This window comes from Anguilla anguilla, chromosome 1, assembly GCF_013347855.1.
Source record: "Anguilla anguilla isolate fAngAng1 chromosome 1, fAngAng1.pri, whole genome shotgun sequence".
Lineage (NCBI taxonomy): Eukaryota > Metazoa > Chordata > Actinopteri > Anguilliformes > Anguillidae > Anguilla > Anguilla anguilla.
This window is the reverse complement of record NC_049201.1, coordinates 23,491,097-23,508,653: the sequence shown is the minus strand read 5'-3', so window position 1 is coordinate 23,508,653 and position 17,557 is coordinate 23,491,097. Positions and strand designations below refer to the sequence as shown.

The window sequence follows — 17,557 nt, the reverse complement described above, 5'->3', positions numbered from 1 at the left end:
ATTAATGACGTGAAGTCCCGCCTCCTGAAATTAGTAGCCAATGAAAACCGTCTCGATGATACCTAAAAAGACCTATTATAAGCCTAGCTCTGCTGCATATGTTGCGCTGTGATCATCCATCATCAGGAGGACTCCATCAGATAACATTAGGCTGTTGGTGTTAGTAGGTAGTTAGCTCGATTGCGTGCTTATTTACAGTCAGCGTTCTAACATCTTTATACAAATGGACAACTCCGGCAAAGAAAAGGAAGCCATCCAGCTAATGGCTGAAGCAGATAAGAAAGTAAAGTCGTCAGGCTCGTTCTTAGGTGGAATGTTTGGGTAAGATCAATATGCGGTAGCCTGCGCTAGCCTGTAAAATGAAAATGGCTAATATGACAGCGAGATGGCTAGCTATGTTTGAAATGTCAGATCTAGACATTAATGTCACCATGCTAGCAAGCCTGGTGTCGTTGAACAGAAATTAAATGTATAATGTACCAGCTGTCTAGGTAGCTAGGTGATATTCAGCTGGCAGATGTGGAGGTTGCTAGCTAACGTTAGGCCTCAAGGCCTCACCAGTGATTTTCCTCAGAGACTGTAAGCGGAGAAAGGTGCTACTGGTTTGGGTTTCTATCGGGGAAATGACCTGTGTATAAACATGCGAGAGACAGTTAAAATAATTCTTGTTTTTAAATAATAGCTTGCTATGTATGCCTGTTATTGTGACAGAACGACCGTAGAGCTGCAGACAAGGGATGTGGTGATTATTGGCACCACAGGGCAGCTCCAGTGGACATCGATTTCGTGGTCAGCGTAGAGATTGACACTTTTTATTTATTTATAGGGTTTGTTTTACGCAATGGTAGCATTTTTGTCTTTAAATCGTTATGGATGAACGAACGTCTGCTAAGTGATAGTAATGTAATGTCATTTAAATCCACATTAATATATTTTCAAGATCATATTTCCCCTCACCCTAACACCCCAGAATCCCGGTTCCAAGGGATGGCTGATTCAGCAAAAGATTCCGCGGATTGGGCGCGACAGTCTACGAGGTGTCATTGAAATCGGATATTTTGGCCATTCTGGCCATGAACTGCAATGCGGTTCATCGAGGGAGCTCTGAATGGCCCATGAATTTGGCAAAACAAGTGGAATGCACTGGAAACGTTCGTAGGCTGCCTACTGTTTTGGCGTACTACATACCATATTTCATAGACCACCAGCGCTAATGTCCAGATAGACATATGCCATTACTGCTTTCGGAAATAACGACTTCTGATACAATAGCAAGCTTGTGGGTTGAAAAAGCTTGTTCTGGTCGTTTCTCAGTTGTCAGTAGTTAACTCATATACGGTGTTTAAGTTCATTCTGGAAGGTCATTTATTAGGGCTCTGTGCAATGACCTCAGATCAGTACAAAAAAGGGGAGTGTTTTACTGCTGGTCCACATAGTTTTGGTGACTATGGCACAAAAATGGTAAACAATTTCCTGTGCTAAAATGAATTTGATGCTTCTACTATGCTTTTGTGAGATGTTCGGAGTTATTAATTGATCATAGTACATATTAAGGACTCATAATCTATAACATCCCTCCATGTTGTGTTTAGGGGTAACCACAAAGTAGAGGAGGCATGTGACATGTATGCTCGTGCAGCCAATATGTTCAAGATGGCCAAGAACTGGAATGGTAAGTCACTGCTTTCACCACTGATCAGTCATGAGCAGAATTATTATTGAAGACTTGGGGAAATGGCAAGTTAATGTGTTAATAAGGCTGCTGGCTCATGCCATTATCCTTCATCTCTTCCCCCCCAGCTGCGGGTAGCGCCTTCTGCCAAGCCGCGCGTTTGCATTTGCAGCTGCAGAGCAAGCACGATGCTGCCACCAGCTTCGTGGACGCCGGGAACGCCTACAAGAAGGCCGACCCTCAAGGTGAGAGAGAGTGTGAGGTGTTTCACCTGGACTGGTTCTCTCCTGCCCTGACTCTAATTCTGACTCTGGCCCTATTGCTGACCCTAACACTCACCTGTCCCCTTACGTTTCGCTGACCCTCACCCTTGCCCTCAGGTTAAGACATAGCAGTATCAACACAGCCCTTGCTGTGCAGCTTCCTTGTCATTGTTCTGCTGTTTAAATAATGAAGGCTTTGTCACACTACTGTATTAAAGAAAGATCTTAGTCTTTGAGTCTGAATTAGAAAGCCAAGCCCAGCCTGTAGCTTAAAGGTATATGTGCCATTTGCAGTACTGATTACAAATCCATAAGTAATATTTTGTATTTACACATCCCCTTTAATTTTAGCTGTAACATAAATAATACGACTCCTGGTTTAAAAAAAAAAAAAAAAAAAAACAGAAGTAAACTTGAGTCGTTTATTGGAATTTTGAGCCACAGACGTACTGATACAGGGGCTGATCTTTAAACGACACTCACTGGTGCTAATAATCCAGCTATGTTTGTCTTCTCTCTCTCTCTGTTAATCCTGACCTGTCTTTCAATATCTCCATTTACCCTTTTCCCTCCTCTTCCCTAATGCACGCAATAGAGGCTATCAACTGTTTAAATGCAGCCATCGATATTTATACAGACATGGTAAGATTTTAACTATGAAAAGAAGAACGTCTATTTAGTCCTGCAGAATGACAGTTTCTTTGGGCAGTGGTTGAAGTTCACAGCTTTGATGCGACATTCAAAGTATTCTCTGGTTGGAATGGGGGAAAATAGTTTCCCTCGGCATTTTTGGTTCACTCCTGGGGAAACTGTTCAAGCTTAGGCAATCTGTGCTTCTCTCATGAAGGAAGGAATGTATAGATGCATGTTTGAAAAATGTTTGGGGTGGGGGATCCATTGTTCAGGGGCGGGTGGGGGGCTAGGGGGGACGTTGGGGATGGTCTAGTTTCTCACCCGTTATATTTTTCAAAAATTAAAAGGGCAAAATGCAACACTGCTTGCAATGCTATATTATCCCATTATCCTCAAGGGCAGAAATCTTTGGCTAAATAATCAATCTGCTTGATGATTGATGGTTAAAAATGAGTGAAAGGAGCTGAATTAAATGTGTAAATTCCTCATTCATGAATGTACTTGCTGTCTCTGGTCACAGGGAAGGTTCACAATCGCCGCCAAGCACCACATCACCATCGCCGAAGTGTACGAGTCGGAGCTGGTCGACATAGAAAAGGTGTGGCTCATCTCAAATTGGAGAATGCAAGCTGGCCATTGGTGGTATCTGCTGTTAAATGTTCCATAGTATAAAAATATCTTTTCCTAATACACAGTGGAAACTGTGCTATTGATTATGTACATTAATTTACTGTATTGTAATTTTAATTATTTAAACTTGTCTTATGTTCCAAAATCATAACATTCAAAATGGATATTAAATGTAGTTGCCCTAATTATGTTTCTCTCACGTTGTTAAGGTTTGTCAATGCTGTAATGTCAGTTTTGACGAACTTAACAACGAGCTTCCCACCCAGGAAAATTTCAGTTTTTATTTAATTGTTTTTTAAATTAATGTAGTGGATTAGCAACCAGGAGGATGGGTTTGGTCCCACTTGACATTTCAAAAAGACAGGTATCGAGAGAATATGACTGCTGCCATAATATGCTTTTCTCCTTTATTTTGGTTGATATAAGCATTACACTGAAATTCAGTTACCAGCTGTGTATGTGTGTACAGTGTGTGCATAATGATTTAGGCAATATGACAGTCAGTATTTCATATGTGCGCTCAATTTAAATATTTTAGATGGCATTAAAAATTGATTTCAATTGAGAGCCTGCATATTGAATGTGAGTACGCGTTAGCCATAAGTTCGCAGTGGTTTTGCTACGTGTTGTAGTTTCAGACAAGTTTTGGTTGCCTGGGCTCTCAAGACATCATGCACATTAGTGCAGCCAGACATTGGGTTAGCTCAAAAGCTAATTTTCATCCTGAGTTTGTGATGTGAAGTCTCTTCTGTTTCTGTTGCATGTACATGACGCAGTTCCCTCTGGTGTGTGTGTATGTGTGTATCTATTTGTGTGTGCGTTTGTGTGTCCATGCATGCATTTCTGTAAGTGACACCACTCTCCCTTATTTGTCTTCCCTGTGGCTCGTGTTCTTAGGCGATTGCGCACTATGAGCAAGCTGCGGACTACTACAAAGGGGAGGAGTCTAACAGGTAAATTATTCATGCCTTCGTCATTTGGGTCAGTCACTAGATTTGCATTCATGAAGCCGAGTTGGAAGAAGATCTTAATCAAACTGGAACAAGCTATTTAAATTCCCGTTAAAATTTTAAAGAGACTGGGTGTGTGATAATGTGTGACGTGCAGGATTAAGCCAGGGCTGTGTGAGAGTGCATGCTGTACAGGGTTTAGCTGCAGGTGTGTGTGTGTGTGTGTGACCTGCAAGGTTAAGCTGGGCTTAACAGTAGTCAGGACCTCAGGTTTCCTACTTTGATTTTTAACCTAATGGTTTTCATATTTTCCTTCTCCTCTTTCTCCTCCTCCTCCCCCCCGGTCTTCACCTGCCATAGCTCTGCCAATAAGTGCCTGCTGAAGGTGGCGTCATACAGCGCACAGTTGGAGCAGTACCAGAAAGCCATTGAAATCTATGAGCAGGTTTGTGTCATCCAATCGGCTCGCAGACTTCAACAAAGATGGTTTCCGCGGTGATTTGACTGATGTTCTTCCCTCCCCCTCTCTCTTAGGTTGGCAGCAACACCATGGATAACCCATTGCTAAAATACAGCGCCAAGGAGTACCTCTTCAAAGCTTCACTCTGCCACTTCATAGTAGATGAACTGAACGCAAAGGTCAGAAAAGTATTTATTGTTTTGGAGCAGGGGGTTCCCAAACTTGCTGAGCCCAGCACGCCCTGAATGAGAAAATAAATCTTCTGTTACTTACCCCTTAATAAAGCATAGGTTGATAAATAAAGAATGTAGCCTTAGTTTAAATAACTACATGTACACTATCATGGTGCATGATTGTTAGTATTGCTTTTAATCTGTCTGTTGTGAATTTTGATTGAATATTATGTGTGTCTCACAAGCCTATATTTTGGGAGCTCCTGGATTAGATGGCAGGTCTTTAAATTTGAAATGTGTACTTGCATCACTCACTTTACTTCGTGTGTGGCAGCTGGCTGTGGAGAAGTACGAGGAGATGTTTCCTGCCTTCACTGACTCTAGAGAGTGCAAACTCCTGAAGGTATATTGCATATATATTTTGTTTTTCGTATAAATTTAGAATCATAGTATTTTATTTATAATTAATGTTTTAACATTTTTAGTACAGTGATTATATACTTGGTTAACTGAAAGTAATACTGTAATGCTACTCAGAACACACTGTTGCATGTGGCTGGTGGGAAAAAAATTATGAACTTGGATTTCAGAAGCAAATTTAAAATGCTGAGACCAACCACTATACCATAGCCATGCCATCTGGAAAAAGAAAACTTCCTGAAAGTGTAGGCTACTGATGACCCATACTTAAATAATTAGTTTGACAATGAGTTCAATTTATGAAAGGCCTTAATTCCTTCTACTCATGTGGCGAACAAGGGTCAGTGACTGTCTTCTGTGCTATTAAAAATATCTATGCTACAATAGGCTTATAATAGAGTGAAATTTTTACAGATTTTTCAGAATCGGAAGACTCAAATGTGACAATGAAAATGACAGATCAAGATGATTCAGTCACTAATTAAATGCACTTTAAATGTACTGTATGACAAAACTTGTCATTTCTTTAGAGTATAGCACATAGTGCAGCTTTTGTGTTAATTAAAGAGCTACCCATTTGAAGAGGAAAGGAATGAAAGATGTATGTATGTGGGTGGTCGGAAGATGTGAAATTAATTTTAGAATTTTTTTTAATATAGAGGAAATTGAAGCCATTGACAAAATAGATTAGTTTAAACTTTTAAGTAGTTAAAGATGAACACCCGTAGTTTGAGGCAGGTGAGTTTATGCTGTGCTATGCTATGGTCTGTCCTTGCTTTAGGCCTGACTCTCGGCTTCTCTCTCCATAGAAACTTCTGGAAGCTCACGAGGAGCAGAACAGTGAAGCCTTCACTGAGGCTGTGAGTGGCCATTTCTCTCAGTGTACACTCTCACTTCTTGTTCTAACTCCCAATACTGTTGATCATAACATTCAACTGAATCAGAACACCAACACTGCAGTCCATACCACCAGCATTAACACTGTGGACCATATCATTGACCAGTACTGTGGATCACAGAACATGCATCAAAATAGTAAAATACTTGCATCAAAACTCTAGATCCCAAAACTCTCATTAATACAGTGGATCATAATGCCTTAACCCATATGCAGGTATAGCATTTACTCCATTTTCTGGCTGTGGCTATGGTGGTTTGCCCATGTATTTTTGGGGGTGAAGGGGTGAACTGTAACAATCTTAATCTTCTGAATTAATGGTGAGCTGATCTCCTGTCTCCGTATCTGTGTCCACCCATTAGGTGAAGGAGTTTGACTCGATCTCTCGACTGGACCAGTGGCTAACCACCATGCTCCTGCGCATCAAAAAGACCATCCAGGGTGACGCTGGGGATCTGAAGTGACTTGCTGCAAAAACTTGCTGTTTTCATGCTGAAGTCCTGGTTCAGATTTCTTTATTTTCAGTATGAATAGCTGCAATATTATACCCATATATCAATGTAATACTGTTGGCTCTCGCCTTGAGTTTCTGATTATTTAATCGAGTCGAGACCATATATGGCACACTCTCCATTTTTTCCCTCTCTGTTCCCTGTTCCCCATAGGATACTACTCTATTTCATGGTCTTTATTAGGGCTTATAATAGGTTTCAAATGCAGTTTTAGGATAGGCATTATCAGGAGGTTTACAGTAATACAGGCCAAGGATATTCCAGGAGAATGACACATGCTGAGGATTTTCACTAATAAAGCAATGATTGATTATTTTTGTTTTTATAAGCTTCTATGGCAGGTCTTGGGGGTTGTACAGTTGTAATTATTCAATAGGCAGAGAGCACATATGCAGTATTTTTTATTTAGAAATGTATCCTCAAAACAAAGGTCATCTTTCTGTTATGAAGCAGCAACCAACTGAACAAAGACAGGTTGTTTTTGTTGCCTAATTTCTGTTCTGTTTTTATTTTTTCTGAAATTTTTTTGTAGCTTCACATGGCTAAAGATGCTATTCAAAACAAAAGCAAAGTGTTTGTTTGGCCCAGCCTTTTCAAAAATATCACACAATGTGGACTAATGGTTTCCGAACTTATCTAGTCATAAAAATAAGCCTTTTCCCAATGTTCCCATCAAAATGTCCTTTGATTTAAAAATAAGTGAATAAGTAGAGGAATGTCTTAAGCTGGAAATGATTGAAAAGTAATTGTCTGTTCAGCATACAAAGAAATGAAAAGAAAAGCTATTTTATTGATTAAGATGTTCGCTCCCTAGAAGGAATATCAGTAAGTGTGTCCAATATAGAAGCAGGGGTACGGCATATGATGTTATTTGAGATTGGACATTTTAATGTTCTGATTGTTTAGCTGGAAGGAGCCTATTTGTAACCAACACACAGTAGTAAGAGTGCAAATAAAATTTTTCAGGTGTGAATATGAAAGGATTGTCTTCTTAATTTAACAAAAAAATAATAAGCAGGTCTGCAAAACTGATATTCTGTGTGACTAGTGAATAATTTGCTGTTCTGTCAGGAAGCGGAATTTTATTTATCCTTTATACATATTGTGGCAAATTAAATCTCTTTTACAAAACAGACGTTTTCAAGAGGCAGCAAATGTTACCATTACAGACAAAATAATACAAAAAAACTGTGAAGTGTCACAGTATATATAAAAAAAAACAATTGTGAAAGAAAAGAAGCTAATGAAAGAATTTCCACTCCTCAGTTACCATATTGGATATTGGGTTGTTGTAAGCCAGGACTGAATTTGAAGGTGGTGGTATTTATTAGGTCTGTTTCTGCCTTTTGTTCTCAGTTCTCTTACTTTTGGTACAATCTTTCACTGATCATTGAGAATGGTTTTTGTTTTGTTGCTTTGTGGATTGTATATTACAGTTAACAATTGCTAATGCTAAGTGATTGGAAAAAATGTTATTGGAATCCTTAAGTATTTTTGCACAGTTACTAATGGGGAAAAAATATTGTCTGTTCCCTTGATGTTGTTACCGTGTTAAAAGCTTAACAGGTGCATTTGTGTTTACCATTTAATGTGCTAAATGTGTGTCAAGTGTGTTGTGAATGTGTACCTATTATTGAAGCTGACCTTCTGTGTACACACCGGCAAGCATGGTGTCGTTATGTGTCTTGTACAACTTTGAGGTCTTACAAAAGTGTTCAAAGTCCCACTTAAGGGACTGTGAACCTGCATATCAGGATTACTTCCAATCACGGAATCTCAGAATTAATCTGGTCTGTTCTGCATTTGTTCTTGTACAGTGTTTTGTGCTGAAATTTACTGAAATAAAGGTTATCTCAACCGTGATGTTCTGTGTGTTGAATGGTATTATGTCTCAGAAAGGGTATAGAGAGTCCTCTATTGTACTGTACTCCCCAGTCTGAGTGACCTAATGTTGAGCTGGCTGTCAACCTTCATAGAGAGGATGGGCAAGAATATCATAAAAATGACTCCCAATGTTATAAACTGATATAAAAGTAGTGTGTTTTGCTTTGCAGATAGCACAGATGTTTAAACTGCACATAAAAGGTAATCCATCTGTATTTATGAATTTAATGCAGGCAAATACATATTTCTCGTACCATGGTGGAGTCATCTCGTTGACGGAAGCCAGATAATATTAAGCAATAACTTGTCCGACCAGCTTAATGAAATACCAGTGATACGAACAGGGGACTGAACTAAGGCGTTTTTCAGTGATGTTACGTTGGGTAGCTTGGAAAGAATGAAGGCTTAACTTTTGTTCTGAATTTGGCATTTTGTAAACACTGACATTTTATGGACATGTACTAAGGGCCAATAGAAGCTCTGTACTCGTGTGACGTTGAGGTGGGATCTGGGAGGGGGAAGCATCACTGTAGTCAGTGCGTGCATTAGGGTCCGATGTGAAGCAGCCGCTGACATAACAGTGAATGGATTAGGTTCCCAGCCACGTAAGTAGCAACTAAAAATAGCTGCACCGGAGGGAATGATGTCCTACTGAAGGGAAAGGGTAGGCCTGGGGAACCCGGCCGTCCCTTATTCGCACCTGTGTACAATTTGAGTTCCACGTAATATTTTGCGGAGCTAGAAATCTTCGGCAAAAAGAATCACTGTTGATATGCATGGTTTTGTGCCCTCTGTTTAGGGACTAGGCATACATGTAACGTTAGCTAGCGACGCTACTCATATCGACATAACTGGTGGGAGGCCCGTCAGCGCTACAAATATCGGCCCTTTACCTCAGCGTAAACACCATTAACTAGTTCGCTTAACAACTAATCAAGTGCGGACCGTGTTTGCAAGTTTTCGTCATTGTAAATTGCTAGATGGCTGCTGGTTTATCGATAGCAATAGCTCCCTCTTGCAAACGCACAGGCTGCTCAGCAACGGGGAGAAGCTTGCAGGCTGAATCAATGAGCTAGCTACATTTAGCTAATATCGCGTTATAGCGGTCTAGGTTGTATGCAAGGCAACTAATGCAAGCAATCTAAATAGTCGCAAGATTGCATATCACACTCTTGCAGCCAGGATTCTTGTTACTTCTTTAGCTGGTTGGTGTCAAGTTGGCAGTATCTCCACTTGCCAAAATACTGATTGTCCAGAGAAGCCATGATCTGTAACGGGAATCTTACAGTAGATGCCGTTATTTGCGAAACAAAAGGTTAGCCAGCGATTGCTGTCCACTCAACGAAAGCTGTAATTCTATTTTATAGCAGTTTGAGTACTTCAAGCCTGACCCGCTGTTTTTAATAGCCAATTTAGCTTAATGTTGTAGAATTGCGTTTTAGCGTATTTTTTAAAAACTGGCGACTTTTATTATTGCTAACATTCGACTTGACTGTTGCAGGACATACAGTTGGCAATCTAGTCGGTTTAGGTTAAATTTACTAACTGGCACACCTAACTTGATGCTCAGCGAAGGGGATCCAGACAGCGACCACACTGTTCCGATTCACTTTGTTAAAATTAGCGTACGGCTAGTGTGGAGTCCTTTCAGTCGAAGACCAGTTTCTCTGAAAGAAGCAAGTTTACCTCGGAATACTCATGAACATACAGAGGTCAAATCCTATTTACATATCGCGTTATGGCAGATCACGACATAAGACCCACGACCACGAAGAACTGACTTTTTTGAGAACCGTCGAACCAACTCAAAGCTTCAGTCCTAATTTAGGATCTCCAAGTCCCCCAGAGGCGACCAATTTTCCGCACAGCATCTCTCGCATTGGGAAGTACCTATTGTTGGAGCTTATCGAGGGAGACCACGTTTTCAGGGCCGCTCACCTGCACAGCGGAGAAGAGCTCGTGTGTAAGGTAAGTTCTTAAATACCAATGCCACATAATGTACAATACTAAAGGTTTATCTGCTGAACGGATAGCTTGCATAGCTATACCGACTGTAAATAAACAGGACTATAGCTAAATCATTTTGCAGCGACACACGTCTGATTAAACTATTTAGTAAAGCCAAGTTGCATCAATGAAGGCAGAAACATCCATGCCCTTGGATTTATGCAACAGTGGGTGTTTAGATTTCATTTTGACTAAGTAATATAAGACTCCTGGTGACAATATACCTATTGCACGGTAAATAAATGTAAATAATACTATCTAATGTAATCTTGAGAAACGGCTACGTTATATAGAAAATAGTATGTGTGTGTAGTTGTGTGTATGTTTTCAAATGGGTTCGATTTGACAAAGGATTTTCTCAGTGTTTGTCAATAACACAAGTCATGATTATTTGCAACAGTTGCATTCCGTCCTTCCACAGAAACATGATGCAATGTCTCCAAACATAGAGTAACTTTCAAGTGCAGTCAACAGCACAGGAGACAGGAAAAATAGTTCAAAAGGGGATGTGAATCATCCTCTATAATTGTTTTTAATTAATATGAAATTTCACCTGTATCTTGTTGATGGTTTACATTTAATTTATGCTTACTATATTAGACTATACGATTTTAAGTGAAGTATTCGCCTCATTAAGGTCAGTCTCCCTCGCTCTTTCTTTTTAGGTGTTTGACATCACTCGGTATCAGGAATCATTGGCTGCATACTTTTGCCTGTCTGCGCACGAAAATATAAACCAAATTGTGGAGATTCTTCTTGGAGACACAAAGGCCTACGTATTCTTCGAGCGAAGCCATGGTGATATGCACTCATTTGTGCGGTCCTGCAAAAAACTGCGCGAAGACGAGGCCGCGAGACTATTCTATCAGATGGCTTCCGCCGTAGCGCATTGCCATGACAATGGACTTGTGCTCAGAGACGTCAAGCTGAGGAAATTCGTCTTTAAGTATGAGGACAGGTGAGTTGCACTTGTGGTGGCAAAAAAAAAAAAAAGTATAATTTATCCTCAATAGGCTCTGCAGGATTGCAAGGGCGTAATTTATGAGGTAATGTACTTGAAATTCGAACCGGCAATTAACATTACCATACCTACACGTCTAAAAGCATATTAGAAACTCATTTGAATGAGTATTTAGCAGTGACTGGGCTTTCGTGTAAATAAGAGCTTATGTTATCATGTTAACACAACATTTTATTTGTCTTAGTTCAGACCAGAGCAGGCTTGAAAGGTTGACAGAAAGCTTTAAATAGATACAGGAAGTACAGGTATGCACTCTCAAGCACCCTTGCAGGTAGTCAATAGTGCTTTGGAAAGGGAAGTTAAAGTTTGTGATGTTGGCTTCGGCTATAAAAATCATGCAATCTGAATGGTTCTAGTAAATCTATGCAACTGTTGAGTTGCACAGTTGGGCCATCCTACACTATATGGCCAACAGTATCTGGGCACCTCTTGGTCTGGTGCTGTTTTCATGGTTTTGGCTAGGCCCCTTAGTTCCTGTGAAGGTATATTTTAATGCTGCAGCATACAATCACATTCTAGACCAGGGATCAACTCTGGCCCTCAAATCCAAATCGAGCTCTGGTTTTCTTTTCTCCTGGGTAATTAGTGCTACTGATTGGCCAGTCTGTCTTCACACCTGACTCCCAGGCAAAGGGAGGGTGGAAAACCAGCTGTTCTCTGCCCTCAAGGACCGTGAGTTGCTGATCCCTGTTCTAGACCATTCTGTGCTTCCCCAACCGTTTGGGGAAGGCCCTTTCTTGTTTCAGCATGACAGTGCCCCCGGTCACACTGCAAGGTTCATATGGAAATGGTTTTGTTGAGAACGCTGTGGAAGAACTTGACTGGCCTGCACAGACCCCTGACCTCAACTCCATCCAACACCTTTGGCATCACTTGGAAAGCCAGCAATAAAGCCAGGCATAATCACCAAATCATTGCCCGACCTCACTAATGCTCTCCTGGCTGAATAGAAGCAAATCCGTGCAGCAATGCTCCAACATCTAGTATAATGCCTTCCCGGAAGAGTGGAGATTGTTATAGCAGCAAAGGGTGGACCAACTCCATTTTAATGCCCATAATTTGGATCGGATGAGACGTTGGATGTCAGGTGTCTGAATACTTTTGGCCATGTTGTTTATCTCACATCAGCATCAGCTGTTTAAGCTTAGTGCTGTAAGGTTATGACTCTGGCGTGCTGTTGAGCCACTCTTCTAGTGCATGGATGGGTCCCACAGTGTTGCATAAAATTGAGACTGTGATCATGCCAGCAGCATCCCCACCGGGCAACATACTGATTTTAGTATTGGCCAGGGATAGGAGGATTTCAGTTGGCCAGGATGAATCATGTTTCTTCACACATCAGTGCCCCCTAGTGGTGTATTGGGTGCCTGCAAGTCTGCCTGTTAAGGTGCACATGAAGTATCTTCCTCTGACTCATGTCTGTGTGAAGCTGACTTGCAAACTTGCAGTATGAGAAGTGGCGACTGACATCACAAGCTTTGGAGGGGGGCAACCACTCGTCTGCGCACTCCTGAATGTGTAGTGGGGGTCACGGCAACAAGCGCTGATAAATACTATTGGGTGAGGAGAAAGGGGATACCAGCCATTGGCTATATTTGTGTTGGCAATATATTTTTGGCTGGTCCGCAACGGCAGCGCCAGCCCTACAAACGCAAATGTCTGCGAGTGACTGACTGACTGACTGACTGACTGATTGACTGAGTGATGCAGTTACACCATTGGTCAGCCGGATCATGTGTGTTAGGTCCAGCCATATACTATGTTTTTAACCTGGTCTTGTTTTTCCTTTCACAGGAGTGTGGTCATGCTGGACAGCTTGGAGGAAGCTTGCGTGCTGTGCGGGGCGGACGACTCTCTCTCCAGCAAGCACGGCTGCCCGGCCTACGTCAGCCCGGAGGTCCTGAGCGGCGGCGGGAGCTACCTGGGCCGGCCGGCGGACGTGTGGAGCCTGGGCGTGATGCTGTACACCATGCTGGTGGGCCGCTACCCCTTTCACGACCTGGAGCCCGGCTCCCTGTTCAGCAAGATCCGGCGCGGGCACTTCAGCCTGCCGGAGAGCCTGTCGCCCAAGGCCCGCTGCCTGATCCGCAGCATCCTCCGCCGGGACCCCGCCCAGCGCCTCACCTCCCGCGACATCCTGGACCATCCCTGGCTCACCGCCGAGAACCTGGCCACGGGTTCCGGCCACGGCGCCGAAGGCAAGGATGCCTCGGACCAGACCGTCCCAGACGTGAGCACCGGGGAGGAACCGCACGCGTTCTCGCGCTGAAAGGCGCGGCGGACGGGCAGAATCCTCCTCTGCCCGTTCCCGAGAAGAACTTGCCAGCCCCTAACACGGGCAGAGCTTCCATGTGTTGTCAGCGACTCGCTGACTTGAACCAATCGTAGCGCTTTGCTGTGCGGGGAAAAGCCTTGTGATTGGTCTGTACAAGTCAGGTGATCAGCAGCTCCACACATTTATGGCGTTCATGAAACCTCACTCTGTGGTTACTACATTCAGATGAGCTAATGCAATGTAGCAAATGTAGCTTCAAGACTGGCGGTCTCAGGGTAGATTGATATTAGGCGGTAACAAAGAGGAAAGAATTGAAGTCCTAATTGGGGGTAGGCCATTTTCTCCTATCAGTCAGCATCAGCAGAAATCCCACTAGCTGCAGCTGTTGGACTACAATGGCAAACTCCTTTGTGTTTTACACTAGAGGTCTATCGACCAACAAAGGCATTGTACTGTTACGTATTTTTTTGGCTGACATTCAGGAGTTTTTATTTCCATTATTAAGCGAAGCAACTTTTCTTGCGGTGCACTCAAATCCCAAGCACAATATTTTGTAGCCGCCAGGAGGTATTTTTCATGCCGTTCTTCTATTCAAAATTCACACTTCTCCTTTTTTTTTGTTAAATTTTCAGCTTGTAGCATTATTTTTTTGAGGTTGTCTTCAAAGTAGGCAGTCATTTATTTATCAGCCTGCCCCACGGCCCTGCTGTTCAGATGACAATCTTTTATGCAGTAGCTATTAAAATTACTTCGCCGGTGTGACCATCCCTCCACTTTCTTTAATCAGGAATGATTATACAGGGTTCCGAACTGACACCAGACCTCACAAGCTCTTACAAAATGGTGTCTGTGTAATTCAGAAGGTAATATATTGGTTTAAAGGTAAGGGAATTACTTTTAAGAAATAACAGCTCGATCTGTCCTATCGCTTTTGCCGTTTCATTTGCATGCAAGACGAGTTCCCACGAGGGGGCGGCAATTATGATGTAAAAATTGTCAGATGTTTAAATGAGATACATCTGTTTTCTGATCGTTTTCCTTGTAGTGCGCCTAGTCTCTTACGTGATGAATCTTGCATGCTTCTGGGATCTACACCAAATACAACGTGGAGAACAAACAGAAACTAAATGTCATATCATAAAAGAAAATTTAAATATTTATTGGTGCAGGAAAGAGCCTCATGGTGCTTTGTCTCACTGAGTGTATCTGATTATATCTTCACCACTCCAGCAACAACAGTGTATTCCTTCTCCATAATATTGGAAAAATGCTGGTGTGGGTAAATTGTTCTGTTTTGGTGGCCTAAGCGAAGAAATGTGTGAATTGTAATATTTGGAAATTCAAAGGGAGACCGGTTTTGACGTACTATCGTTTTTGTTTTTGTTTTCACGTAGAAATGCAATTGCAATGCAAAGGATAAACCGTAAACTTAGCATTCCGAACTCCGCAGGGAAAGGGTTTGGTCAGACAGTATTGAGCGTGAAGATGCATTTCACCCCCCCCCCCCCCCCTTACAGACGTGCCTTTCCTGTCTGTCAGATTTTTCCTCGCCATACACGCACCCCATTCGTGCTCATGCAGCAGAAACCCCACCGGGATTCAACCATTACAGACTTAAAAGATTGTTAGATCTTCCAGCTTACTTATAAGCTTTTGTTAGATTGATTTGAAAGGGTGCAGAACTAAAGAAGGAGAGGGTTCCTTTGTGCTTTAAGACATCTCGTCAGGGGTGCCGTAAGAGGGGGGAGGTTAGGACGATTCGAAGGGCCCTGACTGACAGGGGGCCTAAAAAAAATATTAGAACATAGAATGTTCTGGGGTGGTGGGGCCCAGTGTGAGATCTTATCATGGGGCCCAAAATCCCTGGTGGTTTCCCCCGTGCCAAGTCTCGTAACGGCAAAAAAAGAAACGATGGCTTAATTAACGTTCCAACAGCATTGGGTTTGTAATGGCCTTCACCTTCGTATGCTGTTACCAAGTAAATCGGCAAATCCAGTAAAGCAGTTCTGTTGAGAGGCCGGTTACAGCGGTCAGAAGTAGGTTGGAAAATACCAACCAGAATCCGCTTTTAAGCCCATGCACATCAATGACCTTGTTTACCATAGGCATTCCACACTGCCTGCCTCTGGCTAAATCCACCACTTCAAAGTCAAAGGCTAAATTGTTATGGTTTAGTGAATTGAGTATCATGGTAAGATACACATCACTGGTGCAAGAAGTACACACGTACAGAACAGTCAATAGAAGTGAATAAGCTCAAAGCTGAATAGCAGTTCAAAATTGCCAGCACGTGACTGTAATTGTTCTGGAGTCTGATCGTACAAACCATTTTTTCCTCAAGAGTGGCATTCATATATTGGGCTAATGTGCACATACAGCCTTAGTATGATCTGAAAGAGTACCAGTGCTTAAAATAAACAGAGGCCTGGGTAACACTGTTTCACGCATTAAAGTACCTCATATTAATTTCCTGCCAGCACAAGTTCTGTGAAATGGTGATGTACTGGCCAGTTTCATGTAGAAGTTCTGTGGTTATTAAAATGTTACTTGAAATCTGTGTGTGGTTTTTGTCTGTGGCTTGTGCGTACAGCATGGCGTATGGCCTGTGGATGCTATAGCTTGCCCTGCAGGAAAAGCTTTATACAATAAAAGATATATATATATAAATATATATAAGCAAAGATGCTTAAATTCTCAGTGGATTTATGAAACCTGCGTTTATTTCAGCTCAACTTAAGCTTACAGGATGAGCTGCTTTTTTGAGGACTGTGAAGTTGGTGCTGATGTTGGAGGTGTAATTTTGACTGTTTTTGGAATAAACCTGCATGGTACAAGATTTCTGCTGTAGGGTTTGTAAAGTGTGTGACATAATGAATTGTCGAACTTTTCTTTGTTAAATAAACTGGGAACAGTGTATTTACAAACATTCTCGGTTATTTCTTTTCATTGTGCATGCTCTTTCTTGCACATTTTCTTCATAGCAAACAGCCATACTTAAATTCATGTGCCATCAGAATTGAAGCACCAAGTTAATTTCCTTTAATTTAGCTCTTAATATGGGATTATAGATCACTGTATCATTAACCTATTCAGAGACTAAATGGCTTTCAGCACTTAGTGCACCACATGGGAACATGCTCAAACAATGTGATTCAGCCTTTTCAGATCGAAATCCATTTGACTTGGTACTATTTTGAGCACAAATAACTGTGATTATAAGCACGCACATTTACGAAGAATATAAAATGGCTTAAAGAACAGTGATGGAACACAGTATTAACATGAACTCATTCTATATTCTTTGGGCGAATAATGGTAAGCCAGACAACCATTCTCAAGTCATTCTAATTTTAAAAATCTAGACGTTGGGTGAAAAAAAGTTGTATAGCCAGGTACATCTATGTAAAACCGGAGCTATATTGAGCTAACCTAGACCATTTATGTCAAAACATCTCTAAACCTAAATTTCCACCCCTCCAGACATCTAGATTCAGGCCTGTGCTCTGCTCACTGAATGGAAACAAATTTGGTGGCCTGGGTACAGCATTGTAAAATGTTTGTGCCCGTACTGAAAAAGCAGTGTCAACTATGCAACAATGTAATGTCTTTCATGATAAATCATTGGTAAATGTGTGAATTGTGTCCTCAAAACTGGAGAAATTTGTTGGAAAACAGGTTCTTTATTAGACAATAAGATGAGAGATGCTCATATGCCTAAAGCAGCATTTTAGTATCTGCATTGCTATGAATAACTTTCCT

The 17,557-nt window shown here is 41.7% G+C and overlaps 2 protein-coding genes across 2 annotated transcripts; both read left to right on the top strand.

Annotated features, from left to right (window-relative positions):
• Positions 1 to 86: 86 nt before the first annotated feature.
• On the top strand, positions 87 to 8,474 carry napba (N-ethylmaleimide-sensitive factor attachment protein, beta a). The gene is made up of 11 exons (XM_035393148.1): positions 87 to 321; positions 1,593 to 1,672; positions 1,801 to 1,917; positions 2,531 to 2,577; positions 3,089 to 3,166; positions 4,096 to 4,151; positions 4,509 to 4,593; positions 4,683 to 4,787; positions 5,116 to 5,184; positions 6,011 to 6,061; positions 6,462 to 8,474. The coding sequence occupies exons 1-11, from the start codon at positions 224 to 226 to the stop codon at positions 6,561 to 6,563; spliced, it is 888 nt and encodes a 295-aa protein (XP_035249039.1). The 5' UTR covers positions 87 to 223; the 3' UTR covers positions 6,564 to 8,474.
• A 548-nt stretch (positions 8,475 to 9,022) lies between these two features.
• LOC118225639 (tribbles homolog 2-like) lies at positions 9,023 to 16,722 on the top strand. The gene is made up of 3 exons (XM_035414417.1): positions 9,023 to 10,463; positions 11,168 to 11,460; positions 13,318 to 16,722. Exons 1-3 carry the CDS (start codon positions 10,194 to 10,196, stop codon positions 13,790 to 13,792), a joined length of 1,038 nt encoding a protein of 345 aa, XP_035270308.1. The 5' UTR covers positions 9,023 to 10,193; the 3' UTR covers positions 13,793 to 16,722.
• The last annotated feature ends 835 nt before the right edge of the window (positions 16,723 to 17,557 follow it).